Source organism: Myiozetetes cayanensis, unplaced genomic scaffold (genome assembly GCF_022539395.1).
Source record: "Myiozetetes cayanensis isolate MyiCay16 unplaced genomic scaffold, myiCay2020 scf18, whole genome shotgun sequence".
In the NCBI taxonomy this organism is placed as follows: domain Eukaryota; kingdom Metazoa; phylum Chordata; class Aves; order Passeriformes; family Tyrannidae; genus Myiozetetes; species Myiozetetes cayanensis.
This window is the reverse complement of record NW_026087389.1, coordinates 3506100-3532856: the sequence shown is the minus strand read 5'-3', so window position 1 is coordinate 3532856 and position 26757 is coordinate 3506100. Positions and strand designations below refer to the sequence as shown.

General features: G+C 40.8%; 1 protein-coding gene across 1 annotated transcript; it reads left to right on the top strand.

Annotated features, from left to right (window-relative positions):
• PPP4R2 (protein phosphatase 4 regulatory subunit 2) lies at window positions 1-26757 on the top strand. Its single transcript, XM_050312927.1, has 9 exons — window positions 1-143; window positions 951-1032; window positions 16479-16649; window positions 21037-21130; window positions 21966-22003; window positions 22312-22386; window positions 22789-22932; window positions 23203-23471; window positions 24399-26757. Exons 1-9 carry the CDS (start codon window positions 110-112, stop codon window positions 24710-24712), a joined length of 1221 nt encoding a protein of 406 aa, XP_050168884.1. The 5' UTR covers window positions 1-109; the 3' UTR covers window positions 24713-26757.

Sequence of the window (26757 nt, the reverse complement as noted above, 5' to 3'; positions counted from 1 at the left end):
GGCGCGGGCGCCATGTTGGAGCGTCGCTGAGCGCGGGGTCCGGCTGCGAGCGCGGCCCGGTCTGCGGGGCTGGGGCGGGGGAGCCGCGGGGGGACCGCCCGGGCCGACCATGGACGTCGAGAGGCTGCAGGAGGCGCTGAAAGGTGGCGGGCGGGGGCTGGGCGGCGGGGTGTCGGGGAGCGGTGTCCCCGCGCTCAGGGGGAGACGGGGGGGGGTTCCTCAGAGCTTGTGGGGGGGAGCGCCCCGCGCTGAGGGCGGTGGGTGCCCCCCTCCCGACCCCCGACGGGGTCCCCGCGCTGTGGGGAGGGGCTGCTCGCCGCGAGGGGTCCCACGGAGCGGGGAGAGCGCGGGGGTCGCTGTGGGGAAGGGGAGGGCAGAGCCCCCGGTGCCGCTGCCCGGCGACCCTCAGGGCTGAGTGTGGGGCGTCAGGGACCCTCGGCTGCGGGCCCGGGGCTGCCCGGCCTGCCCGCCCCTTCCCCCGCGTCCCGGCCCCTTCCCCCGCGGTCCTGCCCTTTCTCCCCGCATCCCGCCCCCTTCCCCTGTGTTCCTGCCTTTTTCCCCCGCATCCAGGCCCCTTCCCCCCTTTTCCCGGCCCCTTCCCCGCATCCCGGCCCTGCCTGGACCTGTCCCCTTCTCCCTCCCCAGCCCACCCTGTGCTGGGCTCAGCCTGAGGAAATCGGCCTCTTTCTTTGCTGTAGCTGCTCAAAAGAAGTTGCAAATCAACTTCTGATACTCCGGTGCGTGCGGTTTCTCCACTGGAAAAATATTAAGTGTTTTACAGGGCTGGGAAAGCTGGTGGAGCTCTTGGGAACAGCCGGAGCGTTGTGAGAGTGCGACAGTGTTTGTGTGGGAGCTGTACTGATAGCTAAAGCAAATAGCAAACTATTGTGAATTGTTGTTCTGTCCCGTCTTCTTTTACCATTCCTTTTGTGTCGTTCTCATGCCAACAGATTTTGAGAAGAGAGGGAAGAAGGAAGTGTGTCCAATACTGGATCAGTTTCTTTGTCATGTGGCTAAGACTGGAGAGACGATGTAAGTGTGACTGTTTTGGTGGTCCTCAGTTGTGGCTTATTAACAATTCTGCACTTTAAGTCAGTGAGATTCTACCAGGATTCTCTTTTTGCCTGTGGGTTGCTTCAGGGAGCTAAACAAGCTTTCCTTAGTACCCATAATTTTGGGCTGATTAGTTTTGTTTGCTGGTAGTTTTAACTAAACGGGGGGAGACTTCTTTTATAGGCTTTGCTCAAGGGTATCTGTCAGGTCTTACTGATCCTGCTCAGCACAGTAAAAACCTGTTGCTTTCTCTTCTTTTTACGTGAGATTCGTGTTTTGTAAACGGCAGGTTTACCCTGTTGCAGTTTCTGTTGTAAACTGTTGTAATAACTGCGTTCGCAGTATCTAATTGTATTATTTACAGAAAGATACCGGTGGCTCAGAGCATTTCTCTGTGGGCTCTGTAACCGTGCTGTGATTGTGCCTGCTCTTGGTGAGGAGGGGAGAGCCGGGCGGAGCCGTGTGTGAGCTCGCCTGAATCCCCCTCGCTGCTGGGCTCGCACGGGAGTTTCCCTTCTCCCGGACTTTGTTCCCTGGCGTGCGGAGGTGCGGGAGGCAGCGGGAAGGAGCCGCGCTCCTGCTCGGGGGTGAGCGCTGGAGCTGGGTGACTTCCTTGGGGCTCACTATTTGGCAGGAAGGGGAAAGGCTTCCCCGGCTGCGTTGCTGCAGCTTTGCTCACTTTCTGGCTCCCGGGCTGTCTCCTTGTTTTTGAGGCCTAGTGCCAGGCCACGGCTCCAGCAGGAGGGATGAGCTTTTACGAGTGTTTTGTGAGCAAGCAGTGACCACAGGGGCTTTGTTTGGGTTTCTCCAACTTGGGAGAGGTTTGTAGGTTTTGGTGGTTTTCTTTCCTTTTTTTTTTTTTTTTTTTTTTTTTTTGGTAGCTTGCAAGTACTGCTTGGATTAATGGTTTGGAAAGAAAAACAAGTTCTGAAATGTACTTTGCTCTTTGAATAAAAGGCTCAGGCTCAGCAGACATACACAGCTCTAATGCTTAATATTTTGGTGTAGTTCTTATTACACAGAAAAAACACTCCACAGTGAGCCCATACTAAGATATCCTTAAAATATCCTGAGATATTTCTTCAGGTTGTTTTTATTGTTTCTGCCACTGTTACATATATTCCAAAGTAATTTTAAAAAGTGATTTTATTAGGGGTGAGTTCTTGTGGAAAATTATTTCCTGTCTGAAATTTGGAGAATGAATTTTATTTTCACTTAGGAAATCTACATTTATTTTTTAATTATTTTTATTTTGTTTTTACAAACTTAAACCTGAACTGGAATCTGTCACCTGAAACTATACAGACCCTGTTTCCAGATTTTCCTTGGGCTTTTTTTGAGGTCTTTAGCTCTTTTCAGTATTATTGAACCTTTCAGTTGAATTAAATTGTTTTTTAAAAAGTGTTGGATATGAACATCAGAGGTATCTAATGTAATCTGGAGGCAGACATGGAAATAATGTTCTATAATGTTAAATTTGCTTCCCATTATCTACCGAAGTCTGTATTTCTTCATCAAACATGCTTGTGTTTTCACTGCCATGTTATGTATAGAAATATCAGGAAAAAATGAGTAAAAACTGAAATCTCATGGGAATCATTCATGTAAAAATTGGTAATATGCATTTTAAGAACTTAACATATTATTAAGCTAGTACAGCTTGACCACTGTAAAAGTGTTCTTGAATATACAAACCTACCAAATACATATAAATTTAAAATGAGCTAGATATTCTTTATTTCCTCTTATGCAAAACTATCTTTGTTTAATAGAAATCTAAACCAGTAATAAATAGATACTTTGGAATGAGAAGATAAAATAAGAGTTTGCAGTGACACTTTTAGGATTTTTACAAAGTTCAGAGTAGCTTACAAAAAAAAGGGGGATGGTTCAGTCAGAGGTAATTGCACCAATGGTTTGCAGAGTTGATTATTGAAAAACAATGGATCTTAGTCACAGCCTGTTCCTGAAGTAACAACCAAAGAGTACCATGGAAGTGAGGACAGAGGCAAATCAGGACACGTGAAATATGAAGTAGTTTTACTTTGAGTTATTATTTATAGGAGAGTTACACAGTGTTCATGGGGGTTCTGCCAGCTTTTTAACTTCGTGATGAATGCTGATTTTTAGAGGATATACAGCAGTCTACATCCTGGGTTAAATCTTCTCACCCTCCATACCTCTTCTGGATGCAGTTGCAGCAGCTCTTGTCAGCAATTAGTAAACTTAGTTTGAAGAGATACTAATAAAGCCAATTAAAATGACTCTTAAGGTTCTCCTCAAAGCACGGTGGTGACACATGAAGCTTGTTCAACAGATGGGAAGCACAGGCTCACGCAAGGTCGCGTGGTACTCCCTGCCCCCACTTGCTCCAAAGTGCTTATTCATCTGAGGGAGTTGGGAACAGGTAGGTGCAGGTTTAGGTGAGGCTCTGATCTTCCTGGGATTTCTCTTGGCAGCAACCTGGGCTGGGGCAGCCTGGGTGTTACTGTTTCACTCGCTCTGGTTCAGCTGCCTGGGAACCTGGAGCAGGAAAGTGCTCCCTGTTGGGACTCTGTTTGACAAGATTCAGCTCCTGGATCCAGCCTGGTCTGTCCCTGGTAACTGGGGTGTCAGACTCCAGCACAGCTGAAGAGGTGGTGAAGGGGAGGAACAAAGGGAGAGAGATATTAAAGCCACAGCAGCTCTGATAAGGCTCCTAGAATGTGTCTTTATTGTCATTAAAGGCCTTTTCATTTCCAAGGAAGGTGTGGAATAAAAACACTGCTAATTTTGGTTGTATTATCAGTGTGAGATTAGTTGTGTTATCAATGCTGGGCAGTAAAACCCTGATGGTACAATCGTGTGCATGAACTTCATCTTTTTGAAGTTGGAGCTTTCCTCCTGTGCAGAGTTAACCATTCACTTAATTGCTTGTGAGATTATAGCCTACATTTACAAAAGCCAGTCTAAACTTCCTATATTGGAGGTGACAGAAGCAAAAATCTGATTGCTTGGCTGCTTCAAAATATTTTTCTTTCTCAATAGTTGCTATGGTGAAACTTAGCCTTAGGTGAAGTATAAAGTTTATGGTTCAACCTTTTCTAAACTTGTCTTGAGTCTTAGGACTTTTTTTTTTTCCAGAGGAGTGACATACTCCTTAATTGACCTGACTTCTTATTGAGATACTGCATGGAATTTCCTTAGTGAGATCAAGTATGGTCAGAGAAGATTGTTGTAACCTCCTTGTCTCTTGTCTGTAACAGATCAGTGTGACTTACAAAACTGAGGAAAGTGAAGAGAGAGGATATTTGTTAGTGTTAATACTTTATCTGAAAGACCTTTAAAAACAGGATATGTTTTTGTGCTTTGCATATCTATTTTTTTCTGAAGTAGAAATGGTTTTAAGAGAGAGGATGGAAGTCACAGCACTGCAGTGCTAGAAGTGAAATGCAGCAGTGAAGTTTTTTTTATTGTTTCTAAAGAATTCTTAAAATAGATAAGAAATTGATTTATCAATTGTGATGTTGTCCTGTATTTAAAATATATTTTCTCTTACCTCTTAGGAAATTTTCTTGGTTTTTTGAATCACTCTGCCCCTTCAATAGCAAAAATGTTTTTAAACTATTTATTTAGGTCCTTCACCAAGAAAATCCAATTTGTTGGACTGGAAAGGAAAATTAGGATTTTCTAAAGTGGAAAATAAAACTTAGAAAACAAAAGCAATCAACAATTTTATGTCTGTTTTCTCTGCATTTCCCCCACTCCTGCCCTGGGGCAGGAAACCTATAATGGCTAACTGTAGTGGAAAGTATAATACAGATGCTTAGTGAGAGTGAAGGAGTCCAGAAATTATTAGTGAAGTACCAAAATGTGGAGAAATACAGTATATAGGCAGAAGTGAGTAACTGTAAAATACTTTCAGGCTTAAGTAGAGATCCTGGCCTGGGCAGGATGTGATGCAGCTACACCAGTTCTTGCCTTGAATGCAGCATAAACAGCCATTAAAATGCATCCTGGTTTTATGTCTTCATGCAGTGACATTCTTTCCTCAGAGTTTCCCTGGAAGACCTGAAATGTTAATTTGAACCTCATCTGAGCCTGAAGACAGAAGGAAGTTGTCTCTTTGCTTGCTTCCTTGAGAACCAACTGAAGTGTTTTTCTGCAGTTTCTTGGGTCGAGTTTAATACATGTGATTGTGGAGCAAACAGGGATGTCGATCCTGTCAGCACAGAATAGTTGGAAGGGGCTTCTGGAGGTGATCCAGGCAGACCCTGTGCTCAGGGGCAGCTGGTTCAAAGTGCTTAGGGCTTTGTGCAGCATTTCTGGAAATCTCCAGTGATGGCAATTCCATGGCCTCAGTTTGGCTCCCTGTGTGGTACTGTGTGAGCCCAGTCAGACACACCTGTTGACTTGGCAGTGCCGGGCAGAGGGGTCTGGGGTTCTGCTGGGTGTGGTCACAGCATGGGCTGACGGGTGCTCAGCTTCCCCTGTGCCCCCGCCCTGGCTCTGGGCACCATCATCTGTCTGGAAGTGGCTGCAGTGTGGGGCTGATGCTCCCCTGGGCCTGCAGCTGCCCAGCCCTGCCATGGCACACTGTGCTGTGTGTCTGGCTCGAGCTGAATTTACAGCGTGTGCTCATCTTCCCTCCCCGTCGGTCGGTCAGGTGGATCAGGGACAATTTGCCTTTGGTAAATTACATAACTGTAAATGTAAGTTACATAACTGTAGTTCTACCAAAGATAATGGCAAAAAAATACTTTTAACCCTTTTCTGATTCGTGTACCTTGTGTAGCAGTGAACTCTTTTCTTACTGCATTTTTAATGCTTTTTGAATCAGTTTAACTTTTATATTAGGTTGTTGCAGGAGTAAAATAGTTTGTCAGCTGTGGGAGAGATCTGAGTGAAAATACAGTAACCATGAACTTCTACAAGAATAAGTTTGCATTCTCAGCTTAAGTGTTTTAACCATGTACTCTGAACTCTTATATAAATATCCTTTCTCGTGTTACAGATGTATAGATTTTTAGCCATATATCCTTCAGCACGTTTCACATGCTTAAATTTGACTACTTTCCTCTCTAAAGTATGTTCTCTGATTTTATTTAACTGGTGATTTTCTTGCTCAACATGTGTATGCCAGTATTTTTTCTGATTTGGAGACAAATAATTATCTGGAGATCTTAGTACCTATCTGGAGAACATAATTCCTTATTATTTTTTTAAACAATGAAATAAAATAATTCTCAAGTTTCTGCCATAATAAGCTGGATAATATTTTTCTGGAAGAAGTCTGAGTGCCTTTTTTAGTATAAGCCTCTTCCATTACCATGTTCTTAGTGAAGCAAGAGATATGAGTAAACTTCCTTGCATTGTTCCCCACTATTATTCCTCACTAACTCCATTTCACTAAGTGTCTGGAATTATTCCCCACTAATTCCCATTCCACTGACACTGTTTTGTGTCTCATAATCCACTGATGCCTGCAAAGGAGAGGGATTTGGGCTGCAGAGCCCGGTGATGTATCTTTGTCAAAGCTCGTTTAACTCCTTGTTCCTTTACCTATCTTATAAAACCAGATCTGTATATGTATCAAATGGGTAGCAGTAGTACTTCAGAGGAACCAGTTGTGATACTGATGAAATCACTTACTCCTTTGGGAAACACACTGTTGTAGTGTTTTATTTTAAGTGCTGCCACTTCATATCTGTTGGGAGTGGGGTTTATGGTGTAAAGGTCAGCCTTTAACTGCCATTATAAAATCTGTGTGATGAACTGATCCTAATAAACTTTAGTCTCTCTGTAGAGTACACATGTAAGGAAAGACAGAAGGCAAACTGATCACAGCAGTAGCTTGTCAGGGTAATTGGGCTGTTTTACCCACAAATGTAGCTGTTTGTGCATTCAGACTTCAGTCTGTAAGCACATCCCCTTCCCTGTTGCTATACACAGTTGTTTGTGTAAGCACACTACCTGGTAATATTTTTTCAGCCAGTTCATGTTCACTGTGCACAGAAAACCACCCCACTGTTTATGCTGTAGCAGTTTAAATACAGTTGAACATGTTTCTGCTGATCAGTTTTAGAAGTAAAACTGCTTGAAGACAATTACAAGATTTCCAGGATGGCTACGGCTGTGAGGCTTGGTTTGGAAGCGGTAAGTGATGATGCACAAACACCTGCTGCCTGTGTGTGAGTTTAGTGAGGTGGGTACACCTCGTCAGCCCAAGCTCAGCGTGTGTCTGTGTGTAGAAGCCATTTTGGGTGACTTTTGTTTCTGGTTTTGGAAGGAATCATTAACAGAATTGCCCTTTACCTGCTGGCAGTGGTGCTGCTGTGAGGGCTGTGGTTTCTGCAGGACAGTGCCTAAGCTGGCAGGTGTAGGGGTACAGTGCAAGTCTAGATCCAGAAGTAGCTGCACAGGGTGCACTTTCCTAATCTGGTTTCCCAGCTTTATTCCTTGATGTAGTGAAGATCTGACCATATGATCTCAGTGTGGTCTGCTGCTCCTCTGAGGTAACCAGGTCATTTAACGGTGATAGTTACACTTACCAGAGGAGTTACAGCACTTCTTGTGTGTATTTGATTATTCTGCACAAACTGGTGATCCCTCAAGCAACACTGTCCTGTATTGGTAGATATGTGGAATTTAGTTTACTTATGGAAGAGCTGATGTGCTCATATATGCAATTATTACTCCTGGTATACAGGTTTATTGAGGAAGTGTCATCTCTTTAATATTCTTGTATTCTATCTGCATCAACTCCAGAGTGCTATGGAATGATATCACACTTTTGCCTGGTGGGTTATTTTTCTGTGCAATATCTGTTGAACCAGATCACTCTGAACTGTGGTGTGGAATTCCTGCAGAATTTCCACTACACAGTGCACAGCATCACTCTTGAAACTCGGTGAACTGTTCTGTCAAATTTGATCTGAAATGGAAATAAACAAAAGCTGAGAACAATCCCCAGGATTGTTAGAGGAAGTCAGTACGGCTGTCTAAAGTTCAACAGAACGTTCAGTCATGTTAAAGGCAGATCTGAACTCTGTCAGTGGTTTTGGGGAGGCATTTTGATACAGACAGTGCCTATCTGCTATTGATGATCTGTGGTGAGTGTTCAAATGCAGCTGCAGTTCCTTTGGGAGAGCAGAGGGATATAAATGTTCTTCGGGCTTTTGTGGTTGTAACTTGGGAGAGAAGTCAGATTCCTTCCTCCCCCGTGGGCTTTTTGTGCCAGCCACTTAAGTGAGATCGTTTGCAATTGTAAGGTTAATTCGAATGGCCTTGAACTGAAGTTTAAAGATTCAAAATGGAATTTCAAGAGTGTGGTCACTGAAATCACAGCACTCTGAAATTTCTACAGAAATGAGGCAGATGTGGGCTGGGAAAACAGTTGCTGTACACAAAGTGATGTCTGAGAGTTCTGAACAGTTGTGTTTTACAGTTCATTTACACAGGAAATATTGTCTAGAAAGTTGTCAATCACATTAAGAAGTGCACAAAACTCCAGAAAATCTAGTACAAAGGGTACTAACAAATATTTTTACAAGGATAAATGTAATAATTACACAGAATATTGGTAAAATATTATGTGGACTAGAGAAATAAACTTTGGGGTAAGGTGTCCTGTAAAATATGTGTCAGCAGGAAGGCACTGGGTCTGCACATATTGTGGCATAAGTTTAGTGTGCTTGCCTGAGCCAGAGATTTTACTGCATAATAGAAAAAAAAAAGGTAACTAAATTATAAATAAGTGTAGTAAGTAGTGCTCAGCTAGGGAGACTTGGCTGATATTTATGTGATGGTTATCCAGAAGTCTGTGTTTGTAAGACTTGGAGACCTTTGTAGTTGGTGTGCACTTTATAGGAAAGTCAATATCTGGGATGACCATTCTACTTTCAATAAGACTTGAAATTTATAATAAATTTTATTTGAGTATGTGCATAAGTAAAATTACATAGAGAGTAAAAAATCAGTAAGGAAAAAGTTTATATATTGGTACACTGCAGAAGCATGTAGGTGGAATAGTTCAGTGAATAACCAGTTTATTCTTACCAACTAAAGGTGACTTCAGGTAAATTTTGAAGTGGAAGAGGGAAAGTGAATGAAAACACCATCTACTTTTACTTTTGGCTTTCAGTTTCTTTGTGTGCGTTGTTTCCTGCTCTGCTCTGTGGAAGCTAATTCTGAATGAAGAATGTTGTAATCTTGTAATTTTTTGTTCTGTGGTCAGTTTCTGCCTTGAAAGTAAAAGAAATGAAAGGTACTTGAGTTTAATTTTAGACAACTGTATTAAGAAATGTACTTTCTAGAAAATTTTGGAGGGAAAACCTTTTCTGTTCCGTGGGACAGCTGTGTTCTGTTGGAGTCAGCTGAATATTTATCAGCAGAGATCAGAATTAGTCCCTTGATGATTACAGATAGTCCTTTAACGTGTTCTTCAGCTGCGTGTTTCCATAACTAAGGCCTAATCTTTGTTGTTCCTGGCAGGAGCAGCAGTAATTTACAGGCAATGGAGAGATGAACACTCACTACTGAAGTAGATGAAGTTCTAATGCCTGACAGTTTCTGTGGCTCCTCAAGGAGAGCAAAGACTTAATTTAGGCTGACAACAATCAGTGAGTGAAAATGGAAAAACACCTTCTGTGCTTGTGGGAAATACCAGTTTTTCCTCTTTGGAGCCCTTCAATATATTTTTAATTAAAGTGAAAGGTAACATGAGGTCAAATCCTACTGAAGATAAAACGTGAGAGCGTTTTAATTTTCCATGAGTTATCAGGTGCAAGGGAACAGGACACTCCCCCAGGAAGAGTGTTTGCCAGTGTTTTCCTAACAGGAACTCGCTTTTTACAGCAAGGCACAGTGTTCAGTGAATTCACTGTGCTGGAGCACCTCAAGTTTTGAAATAGATTGCTCATTCAGAAACATCCATAAAGGTTCTAGCACTTGCTTCTGGCTCTAATGTTAGGTTGAGGGGTTTGTCTGCTTGCCAGAAGCATGTGAGAAACCAGCTTGTATTGGTGCACGGGGGATTTTACTGTGTAAATCTGTTGTCATTGTTTGGAATTTCCCATGTTCATCTGCACTGTGTGGATGGTGAAAATAGCAACAGGGTGCAAAATCATGAGGCTATTAAAATAAAGCACTGGATGTAGAAAAATAAGTTTAAAATTCAGAGAGGATTTGAAGCAAGAGTGGAATTAAGTGAGTGTGTTCCTCTGCCTGGTACGTGAGTGCAGCTGCTTAAAGAAATGACTCGGCTCCCTACCAGTCACATCACACATCTTATCCTACCTTATCTGCAGCATTAATTTTGTGGTTAGATTAGCGCTCTACTTCACCACCCTGTGTGTGGGATCACAGGGATCACAGGGATGTGTGGGAGCAGCAGAGCTGGCTTACCCCTTTTGGTGCAGACCAAGGACAAGGTTAGGTTAGGACGTGATGTGGCAGCACCTCCTGCTCTGCACTGGGATGAGATCCCTGCGTAGCCTCAGCATGGCTCAACTCCCCGTTACTGGGAGTTCAGTGCTTCTCATCCCAGAAATTTTCAGAGGTGTTTTCTGAAAAGATTGAAAGCCATTTCTCTACCTTTAAGCACTCCTGCTTATATCATAAATAATGACATAGTAATTCCTGAACAAAAACTAAAATATCAAATGGCAACAGCTTTGGGGTTTTTTATCTGTTCGTGTGGAAACTCTGGGAATTGTGTTTTACAGGCAGTCCTTAACAAGTTTTTTAGCTTGTGCACCCTTTCTGTGTAGCTGTGTATTCCAGGTATCCTTGGTTGTACCCAGTGTATAGATCTGCAGTCAGGCTGTGCTAGGAAGGGAAGGACTGATACAGAACAATGGCATACAAAAGGTGGAGGGAAGAGACGAGTGTCCTCCGTCTTCTTTCTCCCCCAGGCCTGCAATCCCTCAGTTCCCTGTGCAGCTCCAGCCGCTCTGGCTGCTGGAGAGGATCCCTTGGATGTGTGTTCCGTGCTGTGCCGCTGCCAGGGAGCAGGACAGGCTGTCCTGGGCGGGCTCCCGGCGCTCCCTCCCTGTGCTGCTCTTTCACAGCCTGGGGGAAGGGAACCACGCCGGGGCCTCTCCTGCCTGGGATAAGTCCTGTGCTCCCTGGTGGCAGAGATGGGTCTTTATCTGGGAAGTGGCATATTCCACAATGTTCCTGCTTGGATACATCTTGCACTGAGGCTGTGGAAGAACGTGCTGCAAAGTTTGCTGCCTTGCCAGGGGTTTGAATTGGATGTGTGATTGCTGAGTGCTCTTCATTTTCTCTGCCTTTTCACTTTCCAAATGATTCTGGAGACCCCATTGATAGACCAGAATAGAAAAGGAATTAACTTGTTTGGGATGAAACTTTAATTTTGCTTTTGACAGCCTGGGGAAATTACTGTGTCTTGGAGTATGTCTTCATCTTCTGTGAGCTCTAGAACAAGGCACAAAAGAGAAGAAACAGTTATTAAAGTTGGCAAGTTATTTCACTTTAAAACACCTGTTTCCTCCTAGCAGGTCTCTGTGGGAGTTTAATCTTAAGTGAACAGTAATTGGGGGGGCAAAGGTAATACAAGTGACTCATATCTCTTGTTACATGTTACTTGAATCCCTCAGGGATTGTCCTCTGCTTCTTTCCTTCTGTATTCTGAGGACATTGCCTTAAAATCAGTTCAGCTGAACAGAAATTTACATCCTAAATATACTAATTTGTGGGTTTTTTTTAAATTTCTGCTCTCAGAGAGCCAATAGCAGAAGAGTAGAGAGGGGAAATACTCCCTTGTACTAAGTTCTGATGCTTTTTATGGCCTGTTCAATGAGCAGAATCAATAGTAGATCCCCTTGTTTTCATTTTATGTTCTGTGTGGTATGTAGCATCTCTCCAAAACAGATGGCATCCTCTTAAAATTTAAATCAAGTAATTTTGTCATGAACTTAAACACTGTGAAATCTGAAGACAGACATTCCACCAGGACTCCTGGGACTCTTCATGTTTTAAGTACATAGCTGGGTCTCTAGAAGCTTAACATCTCTTCAATATAACGTTTTTATTAATTAAACCTGTAATCTGTGAAGGAATTCCAGAAAGATTTATGAAATAATTGCAGTACTTTCATTTCAGGAGGTAGCCTTGTTTCAGGCACTCTGAATTCTTCCTCCTGTTCATCAGTTAATTTTAGGTTTTGTCCTGCTTTACTTCCATGGGTCTTACTGGAGTTTGCACCTTAAAATCAGTAGAGTTTGTCTGAAGTGTGTAAGTTACCCATATGTGCTATCTTAGGGCTATGCCTGATGTTTTATTGCAGTTGCTAAAAAGGGAGATGGATAACTCAGTCTGGTTGTCTCCTGCACTTGTAGTCCAACCTCCCCTTCATGTCCAAGCCCTGTGTTGTAGCAAAGCCTTCCAGTGGAGCACTAAATACACGAGAGAACTGTGCTGCTTGTCCAACATGGGTAGTTTTCCCTTAAAAATAGCAGGAGTTTTCATGTTTGTCAGGTCTTACCCAAACAACTTTGTTAAACGTTTCAGGCTTTTTGCTCTTCTTGTTGAAATCTCATCTCCTAAAGCAGCAAAAGAATCCAATATAAAAACTTGTCCAGTGGTCAGAAGGAAATATCAGTTAATGTCTGACATACAGAAATAGTGCAGATTTTGGCAGAGGCTCCTCCTCCTCCCCAGGAACCACTGGTAGGGGAAGAAGCTACTCCGTCAGTCCCACCACTACAAACATTTTGAATGAGCAGGAGATAAGGGAATGGGGGAATGTGTTTTTGCACTCTGGGAGTGATATGATGAGATTACTTCCCTGTAAAATGCAATTTTGTTTTGATATGCATGTTTGGAAGGATGAATTCTATGCAAATTGTGTTAGTACAGACACAATCATTCCTTGCAGGCAGCGTTGTGCTGGTAATTCTTTTAAATCAAAGCATTGCATCAGATTGCTTGACCTGCTTTCCGAGGTGACCCTTGTCCCTTGTTGAAGATGCTGTTCATCAGGTAGAATTGGTGGCTTTCTAAACTTGATTGGTGTTGCTTGGCAAACTTTGATTCATCTCTAGATGGATCAGTTTCAACAGCAAATCATGTAGTTCAAGTACAGATGTGAAATAGTTTGCTTTTATTAGAGAACAAAGTTATTTAGGATTGTGTTCTTCTGTGTTTCTGCCTTGGCAGTGTTGGGTTGTGCCCCTTGTCTAAGTTAGTATCTCTTTTTGTTGTTGTCTTTTTATTATTCTCCCTTGTGCAGTGGAGATATTTTTGCTGCTTCATCAACTTTCAGTGACTCAGTGATATTGAGAATAGGTAACAGATTGAGAATAGATATAGAATTGTTCTGACTGTAAAATTCCCTTACACTCCTTTGTGACTTTTGTCACAGGGCTTCACTTTCTTGTCTTCACCCAGTAATTTTGCTCCCATCCTGGGGGTTTGTGTGGTTGTGTGGGCAACTTTTTAAAAAAACAATTATTTGTTTGTGATTTTTTTCATGGCCTGTCATTTCATTTAATCTGTGCTTACTCATTTCATGTCTCATGTCTTCCCCACCCTTTTCTAGCCTTTTGTCATGCTGCCTCTCTAATTACATGTAAATCATCTCAGAACTTGCTTATGTTTCTTACACAATTGGCTGGTTGGTCAGGTGCTGTCTGCTTTCCTGTTTGATTGCTGTGGAGCACAACTGAGTGTCTTCAAACACTGAAGTCTCTTCCATCCATGTTTCTCTATTATATTCTGAATTTTTACTCGATTTGCCAGGTCAGGGTCTGCACTGGGGTGCAATAGCATGGGGTTAAATATATTTTCATACTTTAAAGCACATTATTAGTAGGTGTTAAATCTGGAACGTAGGAGTTTTGTTTCTGAAGGTATTTTTACAGATCATACTGTGCTCTCAGGAACTTTTCTCTTTGAGTGGCTGTAAAAGCTCAAAGTTGCTGGTACAAATTCCCAAGCTGCTGTAGTGGACAGGAAGAGCATGGTTTGGAAGAAAAGGCTGATTATGTTACAATGCTGAGTGGGAAGGGCAAGTATTTACAAACAAGCTTGCTCAGAAGACAGCACAAATAGTATTTTCTCCATGGCATTTCTTCAATTTGTTTCTTTTACAGAACTTAAAATGTTTGTCAGTTATTTTCCAGTGTATAAAACTTAAGGAGGTTGTACATAAAGCTGTGTAGAAGAGGGTTTTTTTTGCTTCTGTTTGGCTCTTGATTTAACTACAGAAGGTATTGACCAAACTTTTATTAGTTTTGGGGTCTCACATTTTGTAACAAAGCAGCCAAAATAGAGATTTTTTTATCTTAAAGCTGAAGTTGTTCTCTGGGAGCTTGTGATACCTATGGAAGCTTTTTCTTTTCCTGAAAACAGATACTTGGCACTTGTTTGTCTCTTTTGTTGTCTGGCTTCCTAAGCAACCAGCCTTTCAGTGTATTGGGATAACTTCACATTTCTACAGATGTAGATATAGATTGCATTGATAACCAGGAGGATATGCTGGCTTTAATCTTAATTTTATGTGCTGTATTGGCCAACAGTTCTACCCATGGTTTATGAACGAGTTGGTTTTCTCTATTAATGGGATACAAGTGAGTTTGTGGAGTTGAGCTGATCCAATTTCTCCTTGTCATTTTCCTGGACTGGTGGAACAGGAAAGGCGACTTTGCTCTTGTGACACTTTTGATCACTTCCACGAAGTGAATGGGAACTGAGAAAATCTTACTGTCCCTGCAGAAACTATTTGATATTTTTGGTCAGAAGTGGGTCCATTATTTTAACAACACCAAGGGCAGGGGAAACACGAGACACTCAGTGGCTTGGAAGCAGTTTACAGCTGCAGTTGCATCTGAGATCTCGCTGGGACTGTCCCACTGCAGACCATTAGGAAATGTTTGGGAATACAGGCCAAGAGATGCTTTTTGTGTCAGTAGTTCAGTGTGTTGCAGATACAAGTTCTTAGCCTTTTTATAATAGAAGAAATGCTAATAAAAAATACTTGAGTTTAAAATCCAAGGGATAGTTTTCTAGACTTCTGTGTAGGGGCAAAATGTTACATTCTTTGTTTTTTGTAGTTTCAGCATTGTAAAGGAGCTGTGGGTGCTGCTTTTGGGAAGTAGATGGACATTTTTAACTTTGTTGTTGATTTATTTCAGCAACACAACACTGATGGGTTAATAGTCTGTGAAAAGATAAGTGTTACTATTTAGCAAGAAATAAGTAACAATGAAAACAAAGAACAGCTCAGTTTTTGAAGTGTGGAAATATATCTAAATGGGGTTGTCAAAGAAGGTTTAGAATAATCCCCTTTCATGAGGCAAATAAAAGCTCTTGGGATGCTCTGTGGGGAGTAATCCCCCTCTGTCATGGGGTTATTTACTGTGGTTTGTGATGTGTTTGTGTATTAAATCTGTGACTTGTTACAAACACTTTGGTTTCATGGCAGTAGCACTGCAGAGTTGGGCAGCTTTTTTAATTTAGCATTTGTGGTAGTAATGCCCAAATATGTATATTGGACCATGATAGCATTCAGCTGTGGGTGTAGAGGGCTGATTGGAGACATAATCCAGTGAGAGTCAGGGGTGGTGTTTAACCTACCCAGTCCATTCCCGTTTGGGACCTTGGTGTTTATTTATTTATTAATTTTTCTTACTATTCACTAAGTCCTTCAGTCATAAAGCACCTCCAGTGAGGTGCTTAGTGGTCAGCCCCCAGAAGGTCAGGTGTTTTGTAGCTCTGAAAATGGTTAGACTACCAAAGGCAGCCCCTAGAAATACAGCCTTTGGCTAAATTGTTTTATATCTAGTTTAATATTTCTTTGAGCAGGAGCTGAAGGGCTGTCCAGGGGCTCACATTTTATGCCTGTTTGATTTGAGTCCATTCCTACCAAATTTTCTTATGTTACAGATCAATGTCAAAGATAATTTTCTCCTCTCTTTATTGTTGGCTTGTTATTCTCTGTTACTATGTTACTACCTTTTCTCTATTAGCATCCCCATCCTGTGAAAGCTCCTGCATCAACAATAATAGAATAAAATCGATAGTGAACTAAATCAGTTGCTTTCCAGTCGCTCCCTGTGCTGCTCAGACATGAACAAGCCCGAGGAGGCCCCAAATGTCACCTGTGTCTGTGGAGTGAGGCAGGGGGTGTAGGAGGAAGCACTGTCCCACCTTGTCAGTGGATATTGGGGCTTCAAGGAAATGTCTTACCCTGCTGTTAGTGGCAGTTGACTCGTGTTACATTGTTCTGCTGTCATTGTTTAAATAGTTGTCGTGCTTTCAATTCAGGAAGGAAAATAATAGTGCATTACCTGCCTCGTTTGTCTTAGGACTGGCATGCCAGGGTGAATGTTGTAATGCAAACATAAACTTACACTGTTTTTCTTTGGGTTTAGAACTGACTTGCATATGTCTTAATGTCTTAATCCTTGTGTTTTATGCAGGGTTCAGTGGTCTCAGTTTAAAGGCTATTTTATTTTCAAACTGGAGAAAGTCATGGATGATTTCAGAACCTCAGCTCCTGAACCAAGAGGGCCTCCCAATCCAAATGTGGAATATATTCCCTTTGAAGAGATGAAAGAAAGAATCCTGAAAATTGTCACTGGATTTAATGGGTATGTATCCTTTGTTTTCTAAAATCAGGATAACAGACTTTTCCCCCCACTTTTTAATGTATTAGTTTATATTGTCTGTCTGTGATCGTTCATTTTGCTTCCTGATATAGCTGAGCAGGAGCAAATATGCACTTTGGATACATTACAGTAGTTCCAGAACTTTATTATTCTGTCTTTGAAAATGATGACCTCCTGTGACATCATTCACTTGGGTTTTTTTCAATGTGCAGTTAGTTTTTAAACAGTGCAGTTCAAAGAAACACCGTATTACTTCATGCATTTAAGAGGTTAAATAGATAAAGTCAGATTCTTTCAGTATATTTTGAAATACATAATAGAAAGAAGTCTGCTGGTGTTGAGTTCTCAATAGTTTTGTGGCAGTTTGGTGGCTTTTGAAGAACTCCTGCTGTGATAAACAGGGTGTGACCAGGAGGCAAAAGTGTACCTGGGTTGGAATTGTTGGAATTGTACTGCAGATTCCAATTTATAGCTGGGTGGTACTTACTAACGAGGGCCTTGGGGTGTTCATCTCTTGCTGACAGTGTCCTAGATTAAAGTGTATCTGTGCCCCTTGCTGCGTTCATCATTTTGGAAGTTTTTATTTCCTTTCAAATAAAGCTACTGATTTTTTTGGTCTTATTTGGTGTGTCTTTTTTAATGCCTTGCATAGTATTTTTGTTGTTTCTAAACTGGATTAAATACTTGCCATAAGCTGAGTCATCCTGTTTGTGAGACTCGATGCTTGTTAAGAAAAATGCTGCAAGTCTTTCTCAGCGTGATAATAAATGGGCACGTTCCTGATCTTGCCTCCCTGTTCCACTGGAATTTCAGCTTTGGAGCTGCTACTAACACATCCTTAGTATTGTATTTTGCAGTTTAAGCATCTCACAAGTCAGGTCTCCTCTTTCCCCCCCTCCACCCCAGTTGCTCTGGTGTAGGAGACTTCTAAGAATGTGAAATTCCGCTTGTTCTCAGCCACCCAATATTTATACCGGGCTACTTCACTGCAGGAATTTAAAAACAAACCTAGCCTTTATGCTCCAGTCTGCCTCTCTCCCTCCTCCCCCAGCTTTTTGTTAATGCTCCGTTGCCCACAGAGTGGGTAATGTTCTCCCAGGGACAGCTGATGAATGGGCTGCTGTTATCTGCTGTTGTTCCCAAGAGCACCGAACAAACCTCTGGATGGCCGAGTCTGGAGCTTACGCTGTGCCTGAGCTCTTTCCATCCCTCCAGGGGAGCTCAACTTCCTCCCAGCTTGCACTGAAACTCCAGGCTCTGAGGCAGCAAACTGCCCCAGTAACTACCTTAGAGAAAGTAAAGATCTTGCAGATCTGTTTTAGAGAGGCTCATTCTGTAAATCCTGTGACCTCCCCAGTGAGGGTATGACTGGGGAATCTGAATCCTGTGGAGATGTGTCCAGAAAGTAACAGCAGCAGGTTCTGCATGGTGTGATCAGGAATCTTCAGCCTCTTTAGAGTTGTAGATGTCACTTCAGGGTACCAGAGCAGAGCAGGAGGCTACTTGATGTGACTTTATTATTATTGGGATATTTTTATTGGTGTTGGTTTAAAAGAGCAGGGAAGGAGATGGTTAAAACGAGCAAGTTTTTGAACAACTTTTCTGTTTGGAGTTGAAGAAGTAACAAATAAGGAATGACCACTGTTTCAGGGTCTTTCTAGTGAAGTGTCTTTCAAAGAAAGCACAGATGGGCTTTTTAACCTGTCTGTATCTTACTTGGCAGAGGCTTTCAGAGCCAGATTCTCATGGTGTTCTTTACAACTGCTTTGGAGTAGGAAACTTCTTAAGACTTGCCATTTTTTGATCCTTTGTTAGTAAAAGAAAGTTCCAATATAAGTTAATGAGGACATCTGATGACAGAGAAGTCTTCACAGCATCAATAAAATAGATCATAATCCAAATTTTGATTTTTTTGCTAGAAGTTAATATAGCTGTTATAAGTAATTTTCCCAGATCCCTCCTGAATCCTGTCTATGCAGTGAATTTTTGGTTTGTAATTCATTCTGAGCTGTAGTGCTGGAAGTGCAGTTTTGAGTGTGTTCGTATAGAATTTTAAGTGGTTACCTTAAGTGGGCAGATCAGGACTATTCATGCAGCTCATGTGCTGAACTAATTAGATTTCTGAGCATTTACAATCAATTCTCATACTGCTCACAAACTTCTACATTGCTGTTCTTGTATAGGTTTGCACCAGTTTAAATTACTTCTATTTTAAGATCACTTTTGTTAAAGTATTTTAAAGCAATAATTTCATCAAAAAGAGTTCCTGAGGTCAAGTTAACTTTGGGTTCTGCCCACTGAAAACATTTACAAATGTTGAAGGAGTTCCCTGCAAAGGCTGTGGTAATGGGACACCGGCTGCCATCTGCTGCTCAGAACACGAAGTTCAGTTTGCTCTGGAAAATTTTGGAGGGAAATGAACTGGCTTTTGCTTTTGTTTGAGCTTTTTACAGTTGAGAGTGAAATAAAAAGGCAGCTTTTACTTCTGGAGTTAAATGCAGGCTGCACACTCCTGAATTTGCTTATTCCCAAGTAAGACAGAACGGGGTTGATGTTCCAAAACATACCACAGCATTCCTGAAGTTTGTGAGGTACAGCTAAATCCAAATCAGCCAGGCAGTGATTCCCCAGGATGTCTTATAGATCTGGCTGATGAAAAATAATTTAAAATTCAGTGTATATTTTTTTTCAGTGGAATAAATTGATTTTGAACTTAAAAATAGCAAACTCTCTTTAATTACGGACTTCTCAACCCAAACCCAAAATGGCCATCACAAGAAACAGTAGATCAAATTATTCTTGTATCTATGTGGAAAAGTTAACAGATAAAGTAATTTCTTTGTGACTCAGAGTTGAGCATTTTGCTAAAAGAAGGCACTGCATGGAAGGTCAACGTTATGAATATGGTTGGACTTGACGATCTTAAAGGTCTCTTCCAACCTTGATGGTTCTATGATTCCATGAAGAATTTGGTTGTCAAAGATTGCTGGTTGACCAAGAGTTGCTGAAGACCAAGGGAAAGGAAATTAATGGTGACAGAACCATTGTCAAGCTTGAGAGCCTTCGTGTAATAAACTGAATTAAAAGGAACACTTGTTCCTCTGCTTATTTCTGGTTTGTTGAGGATTAGAATTTCCTCAGTAACACCATGTACAGGCAGTTCTGAAAAACATGATTAAATTGTTGATACTTAGTCACTCTGTGATTACCACCTGCTTTTAGTTCAAGTGAAGTGTCATGTGGGATGATAAATCGTAGCGGTGCTGACCTGTTTGTGCTGAGCTGGGGGCAGATCTGGGCATCTCCAAGATGTGGCTTTTTAGCTAATGAACAAAGCCTGAGATACAGTGTGTTAGCTAATGAAAGAGGCTGAAAACACCATGTACTGAGTTCCTCAGGGAATAATAAAAGGTGAATTTTGACAAAAATTGACAGAATAGGGATAAATACACACATGCATGTAAGTCTGTATTGATGCTGCTCTGGATTTGTTGTATTGCCACTCAAGAAATGGGTCTTAAATATTGTATTGTTCCAAATATTCCTCCTAGATAAATTTTTTAAATGCTCATGGCTTCATCTTGATCTGTAAAAATGCATGATTCTCTCTTGGTTTACTGAAGTATTTTTGTCAGAAGTTTGTTAAAATGTGACACTGAGCTTGGGATGAAGGTGTGTGACATCTCAGGTGAATGTCTGTAAAGCACTGCCTGTCTCAAAGGCCAGGGCTGAAATTCAGTGCACAACTGTCAAAACCCAAAATATGTGAATGTGGTTCCTGTGGGTTTATACAGCACTCGGAGTTTAATTATTAATTTTTTAAATTAAATTTTAATTATTAATTTTTTCCTGATCTGTTCCTTGAAAGATAAGTACACTGTCCAGTTGTGGCAAAATAGAATGTTTGTAACAGCTGAAGTATAATGGTTGTGCTGATTCCAACATTTAATGCTTTATCTGTAACTGTGTTTTGTAAAACATGAAATAAACTGCAAGTTGAGACTTTTTTAGCTCTAATGTGTACGACTCAAATTTGTTTTGAATCACTGTTTCTGCTCTGTGTATTGGAATAATACAGTCAGAAACTTTACTGTTGATGATCTGATTTCCTTTTTGTTGTTTTATTGCATTCTTTGAGTTGTGGGACGATGCATTTAGGATTCTGCCTGTGTTTTGTGCTGCTGAGCTCAAGACAGAGCTTTGTGTATGAGACAGGGAAAATAAATCTATTATTGCTATTAGTAACAAATTTCACTACTGTTTTTGTTCCACCTTCTCAGTTAGGGACAGAAAGCAATAATGTTGTTGCCTCTTAACAGTCATACTTGTGAAAATAAAATTAAATTGTTATAAATCTATTTCATTGCAGCATCCCCTTCACTATTCAGCGACTCTGTGAGTTGCTGACAGATCCTAGGAGGAATTACACAGGAACAGACAAATTTCTAAGAGGTGTGGAAAAGGTATGTACTCCTCTGGGAGAGAACACAGCTCCACAGTGACAGCTCCCACTGAATAACTTCCCGATTGCTCCCCAAGGTCTCGTGGTTTCACTGTGGCTCAGAGTACACCTGATGGCTGCTCTTAAGTGTATGAGTTTGTTTTGTACCTTTCAGCATTGAGAAGCAGTTCTAAAATAACTTAAGACATAAAAATAAAGCTCAGGGCTGCAACTGTTGTGTTTCCTAATCACTGTGCAGTACTCCAGCTGTAGTTTGTGGAGGGTGAATTGACACCTTTTATATTGAGTCCTAGTTAGAAAAAAAAATCAGCTGAAATAATTTGAATTTTTTGATCAGGCATTTCCTTCCACATTTGAGTTCAGAGTAGATCCAGAGGTGAAGGAGAAGGGAGGCCCCTTCCCCACAGTGTCTTTTGTTTAGTATTTAAATCCCATGGTTCTGGAGGACTGTGCTTTCAAAAGAGCACACAAATGTCATGTACTTTATAACCTATGTCAGAATATGGGATTGTTCAGAGGTCAGGAACAGACTTTCAGGATGTGCTTCCACATAGGATTTTTTAGCATTTCCGAATACTTTGTTTTCCAGAGATCCTTCAGTTAAAAATTACAAACACCTGGGCCTGAGGCTTAATGTGCTGGTCTTGTTAGGACAGTAACCCACTCCAGAAACTACTGAATTTTAGTGTAATTATGATCTGACCTGGTAAGAGGGAGCAGAGATACTTTAACAGATATGACCAAAATCCTGTAAGTCTTTAAGTTTTGGGATGTTGTCAAGAGCTGAAGCTTCTGTTTCTGAACTCTTGATGTGTTTATTTGTTTGTGTGTTACAGAATGTCATGGTTGTCAGCTGTGTATATCCATCTTCAGAGTGAGTATAATCTCCTTTTCCATGAAACTTCCAGCTTGTGTTAGTAACAGAGAGAATGTGTGTGTGTGTCTGATGTATTTCTCCTGTTGGCAGTGGTTGTATCTCAAAGACAGAGGTCAGATTTGGTTGTCAGTAGCTAAGTCAGCAGCAGGGATGGTGTCTGCAAGTGCAGTAATTTGGAAGTGGATAAGTGGAGAACCCCTTGGGGACTGACAGTGGGGGCTGTTTCAGTTTGGGGGTGGGGAACTCTGTGCAAACAAGCTGCAAGTAATTTATTCCTAACATTTTGTGGTTGTTTTGTTTCTTAGGAAAAATAATTCCAGTAGTTTAAATCGGATGAATGGTGTTATGTTCCCAGGAAATTCACCAGGGTACTCTGACAGGTAAGTTTAGATCCAGGAGATAACTCCTTCAGGATCAAGGCAAGGCAGTTCTGAAAACAGATGGTTCAGATCCGTTATTCCCTGTTCTGATCCCAAATGGGTAGCCTTAAAAATGATGTGTTACATGGGATAGTGGGGGAATGGGGTAGAGGAGGGATGAACATGCACACTGTGTACTCTGTGTTTGATCTCTTTGTAACCTCATCGTTGAGAATTTTTTTTGTTATGTAAATTTTTTATCCTTGTACACAAGGAATGTTTTATTCAATGTAAAACAGCAAAGCACCCGATCTATTTGTTTTGTTTTGTTTATCTTTTAAACAAGGGCATAACTGCTTTCTGCCAAATAGGAGCACATTACTTTATTGAAAAGCTGGGTTAACTCTTTAATTATTTTTAAAGATCTAATGTAAATGGCCCTGGAACTCCCAGACCAGTAAATCGAACGAAGGTTTCGTTGTCGACTCCGATGACAACAAACGGTTTGCCGGACAGCACAGAACATAAAGAGCCAAGCTTGCAGCAAACAGAAGAGAAGAAACACAGGTTGGTCAGGAGGAATGTGCTTCGAGTTTTTATTATTCTCAGATTTTTTTTTACTTACATTTTAAGAATAGTTTAAAAGAGACTGGGCAAGGGATGCATAAATGGGAGTCTTAAATCAGAAATGATGGCTTTGAGGTTTTGTCACAAGTGAGTTCTACTGTTGTCTCTTATAGTGTGTATATTGAAGTAGCTGGTACTACTTTTTAAAATCTGACAAGATAGAGAATGTTTTTCTTCAGTAAAAGCTACAGCTGCTTTTCTTCCTTACAGTGAATCACCAGCATCTGAATCAGAAGGTGCTCAGAGCAGCCCAGTAAAAAATAAGCACTCTGAGGATGATCCCGCAGAAGCAGAAGGACATGAGGTAAAAAGACTTAAGTTTGACAAGGAAGGGGAAGCCAGAGATACACCAAACCAAACTGCCTCCAGTGACGTCTCTTCAGGCATGGGGGAAGAGACAGAAGCATCCTCCACATCTCAGGATAAAGAAAAAGAGGCTACTTGTGCCAGACAGCACTGTACGGAGGAAGAGGAGGAAGGTACTTCAGATTTACTGTCTTTGTGCATTTTCCAAGGAGTTGGGATTTTCTTTGCTGGGGACTGGTACTGTGGGATTGCTGAGTGCATCCAGTTGTGCATAAGGATGAGCTGTTTGTACTTCAGTTTTGCATAATTCAGAAATTCTGTTATTTCTGTTCCCTTTTTCCTACAGCTCAGTTTAAAACTTACAAAATGGTACAAATGGCAGTAAATTAAATCAGGGTGGCAGTGGTGTATCAAGAATTCAAGAATCCCTCCTTTAGGGAATCATCAGGGGTTCTCATCCCTTCCCCAGCAGTGGGGTGTGTCGTATCTCTGTTTGACTGTCTTTAATAATGATATAAATTACTGAAATACAGGTAGAAAGTTATGTTCTTTCACTGAGGAGACTGAGCAACAATCTCTCCACATCCTATTAGAAAAATTGCTTCACTCTGAGCACCTAAATTAAAAAAGAACTGTAGTTAAGAGACTAATTTAGGTTTTTACATATTCTCCAAATTTCTCTTTTTCTTTTTTTTTTTTTTTAGTGGCTCATACATTTGTAAAATATCCCTTCAAATCACAATGGCTGTGGGCTTGAAACAGTCGTGTTTTCCTCATTTCCAGAAGACTGTTTCTGAAGGCAAAGGAAGGAAGCAAGAAAAAGTCACTTGTTAGATGTGTCTTTATCCACTGAAGCTTAATTAATCAATGCTTCCTGTTAAATAAAATAACTGGTCTTTGTTTTATGGTACATTAGCATAGTTTGGATGTCCTGAAGGTGGCTCATGCTTTACATCATCTAATGAAATCTGGGTTTGTCTGTTTTTCCTGTCCTTGGCTGTGTTGTGGAAGTGTTGCTCAGCACAGCTGGGAATGGAAAGTAGCAGGATTAAGGTGTGTTTCAAAATGCTTCAATAATACTGTGCTTCCCCTTTTTCCAGAGTCCTTCATGTCTCCCAGAAACGTTGGTCCAGACAGAAAAGATCAAGACAAAGACACTGAATCCTCGGATGCGACCGAAGAGAGCTCTGAGGAGAACAGCCGGATGGAGGAGTCCGACCAGTCGAGGGCAGAGAAGGATTTACACTCGGATGACAGTGAAATTAGTGGATCTGCCAGTAGTGGAGCTGACTGCAGTGAAACAGAAGAGTTGGGGTCCTACGCTAGTGAAACTCCAGAAAACTCCTCAGAGACCCCGATGGAAAACAGTGATGAAGCCACAGAAGCTGCAGATGAACCTATGGAGCAAGACTAATTTAAATAAACTTAGATGCAGTATTTTCCATAAGGCTCCGGTTTTACACTGTATAAATAATTTTATGTAATAAAGTGGACCTTTAGTTTTACAAAAAAGAAGCAGGTTGTAAAATAAACTTCTCCATGGATTGAACCTTGAAAGAGTTGTACATGATAAGAACTGTGAATACCAGCTCCTTCAGGTCCTGCTTACCGCTGAACTTTCGTTCGGTCAAATCAGTGGTTTGTGTATAGTTTTTTTTATTTAGAATAAAAGTTTTTAAACTGGAAGGTAATTATAATTTTGACAACTTTTTTGGAGATCACCACACCTAGTTGTATGTAAGCAAGAAAGCTTTTTGTCTTGTCTTTTTTCTGACAGCTCTTAGCAGTTACTTCATATTTTGGTTACAGTTTCAACATTTGACATGCGAAATATGGGGTTTCAGGCTGGTTTCCAGATTTTTATTTGAATACACACTATGAAACCTTCTGTTGTGTGTTTAGAATGTGTTACATTTCACACACACATCTGTATGCACGCATGCACACCTGTGTGTACCCTCGCTGTTCTAAGGGGGAAAGGGTATATTTTTCTGTTTCTATAAAAGATAAATACAGCAAATACTTTTTTCTATAGGAAAAAGACTGAGTTCACCTCTCCAGGCACTTTGTTTTGCCTCTGGAAAAAACAAAACAAAACAAATGAAATCTGGCCCATATGAAACCCTGGAAATACTAACATTGTTGAAAACACCAGAGTAAACACATTCCAAGAGAACTGTTCCGATGACAACATTTTTTGTACACTTCTGAGGTGCCTGAGTGAAAGGAGTTCGTTTATTTATGAGAAAATGTGCTTTCTGTTGAGAACGTCGTAATTAAAACATTAGCTTAAACTTTTGTAGAAGAAACGTTTGAAAATAAGAAAATACCTGGGAAGAAATGAGAAGGTACTTGCCTTTTTTTTTGAGCTTCTTGGAGCTTTTGTGAATATTGTAGAGGAGTCTCAGAATTACTCTTAATGTTTGCAGATGGCATCGGTCTGATCACACCACTGGATTGGAAGGATGGATACGTGACCCTGGTCATGTACCTGAGCTACAAGGTTTAGGGGTGCATAGAAATCACCATGATTTGTATAACATTTTGGACGTGAACTAAATATTTTTGAACATGCTACTTTGACAGCCAGTGTTACGTTTTTTTTTCAGACCAGCTCAAAGCACAAACTACTGCTTTAAACTCAATATTTTCCAGTTCCCATATTTAAAGACATGCAAGCTGCAACCTCCCAGTCACGATTACTGGCTGCCAAATTTATACCTGTTTCTTCAACTGTACCTTTTTGATATTTAGAATTTTTAAATTTCTGTAAAGTAGATTTTTTTGTAGATTGTAATGAGTGCTCACTGCCATTGTGAAACGGTATATAATTGTATAATTTCTGTGTGTAAACTGAATGCTTGGGCTTTCAATACAGTATTCATATAAAGCAATAAATATTAATGTTATGAAATATCTGAGTACATTTTTATCACAATTGTCCCTCTTTGGTTTTTAAGTTCATGTACCTGAAGTACAGAAATGACCTCTAAAATGCATGCTGATAGATTCTTGTACTACATGGTCTGCTTTGTATCGTTTGGGGGAAATTTAGGTTTTGATTAATACCAGAATTAATTTGGCTCAGTTGGAATATTCATAAAGTTACTTCTTGCTGATGTTACCTATCAAGTTGTGAGCAGACAGGATTCAGGGAGATGCTTGCAAAAAAAAAAAAAAAATCGTATTGATCGAGATCCCCTTAAAGAAGGAAAATTGTACTTTAACTCATTTTCATTGTGCTGAAGGGTTGGATGTGTGTTATCAAATTAGAGGACTGAACCAAAATGATGAGATTAGGAAAGTTTAAAAATACAGTGACATCTTACAGTTCTTTTTTTTTTTTTTAATATTTTGCCAATGAGAAAATTTTAAGATTTCTAAGTTTAGAGATTTCTGAAATTTTCTTTTAGATTGTTTATTTGTGACGATATTGTCAATAAACTTGTTCTTTAAGCA

Bases quoted from the DNA above. Each gene is read 5' to 3' on its own strand.
- PPP4R2 (XM_050312927.1), top strand. From the start codon at position 110: ATGGACGTCGAGAGGCTGCAGGAGGCGCTGAAAG. The intron at 144-950 runs GTGGCGGGCGGG...TCATGCCAACAG, and splicing joins GCTGCAGGAGGCGCTGAAAG to ATTTTGAGAAGAGAGGGAAG. The intron at 21,131-21,965 runs GTATGTACTCCT...TGTGTGTTACAG, and splicing joins TTCTAAGAGGTGTGGAAAAG to AATGTCATGGTTGTCAGCTG.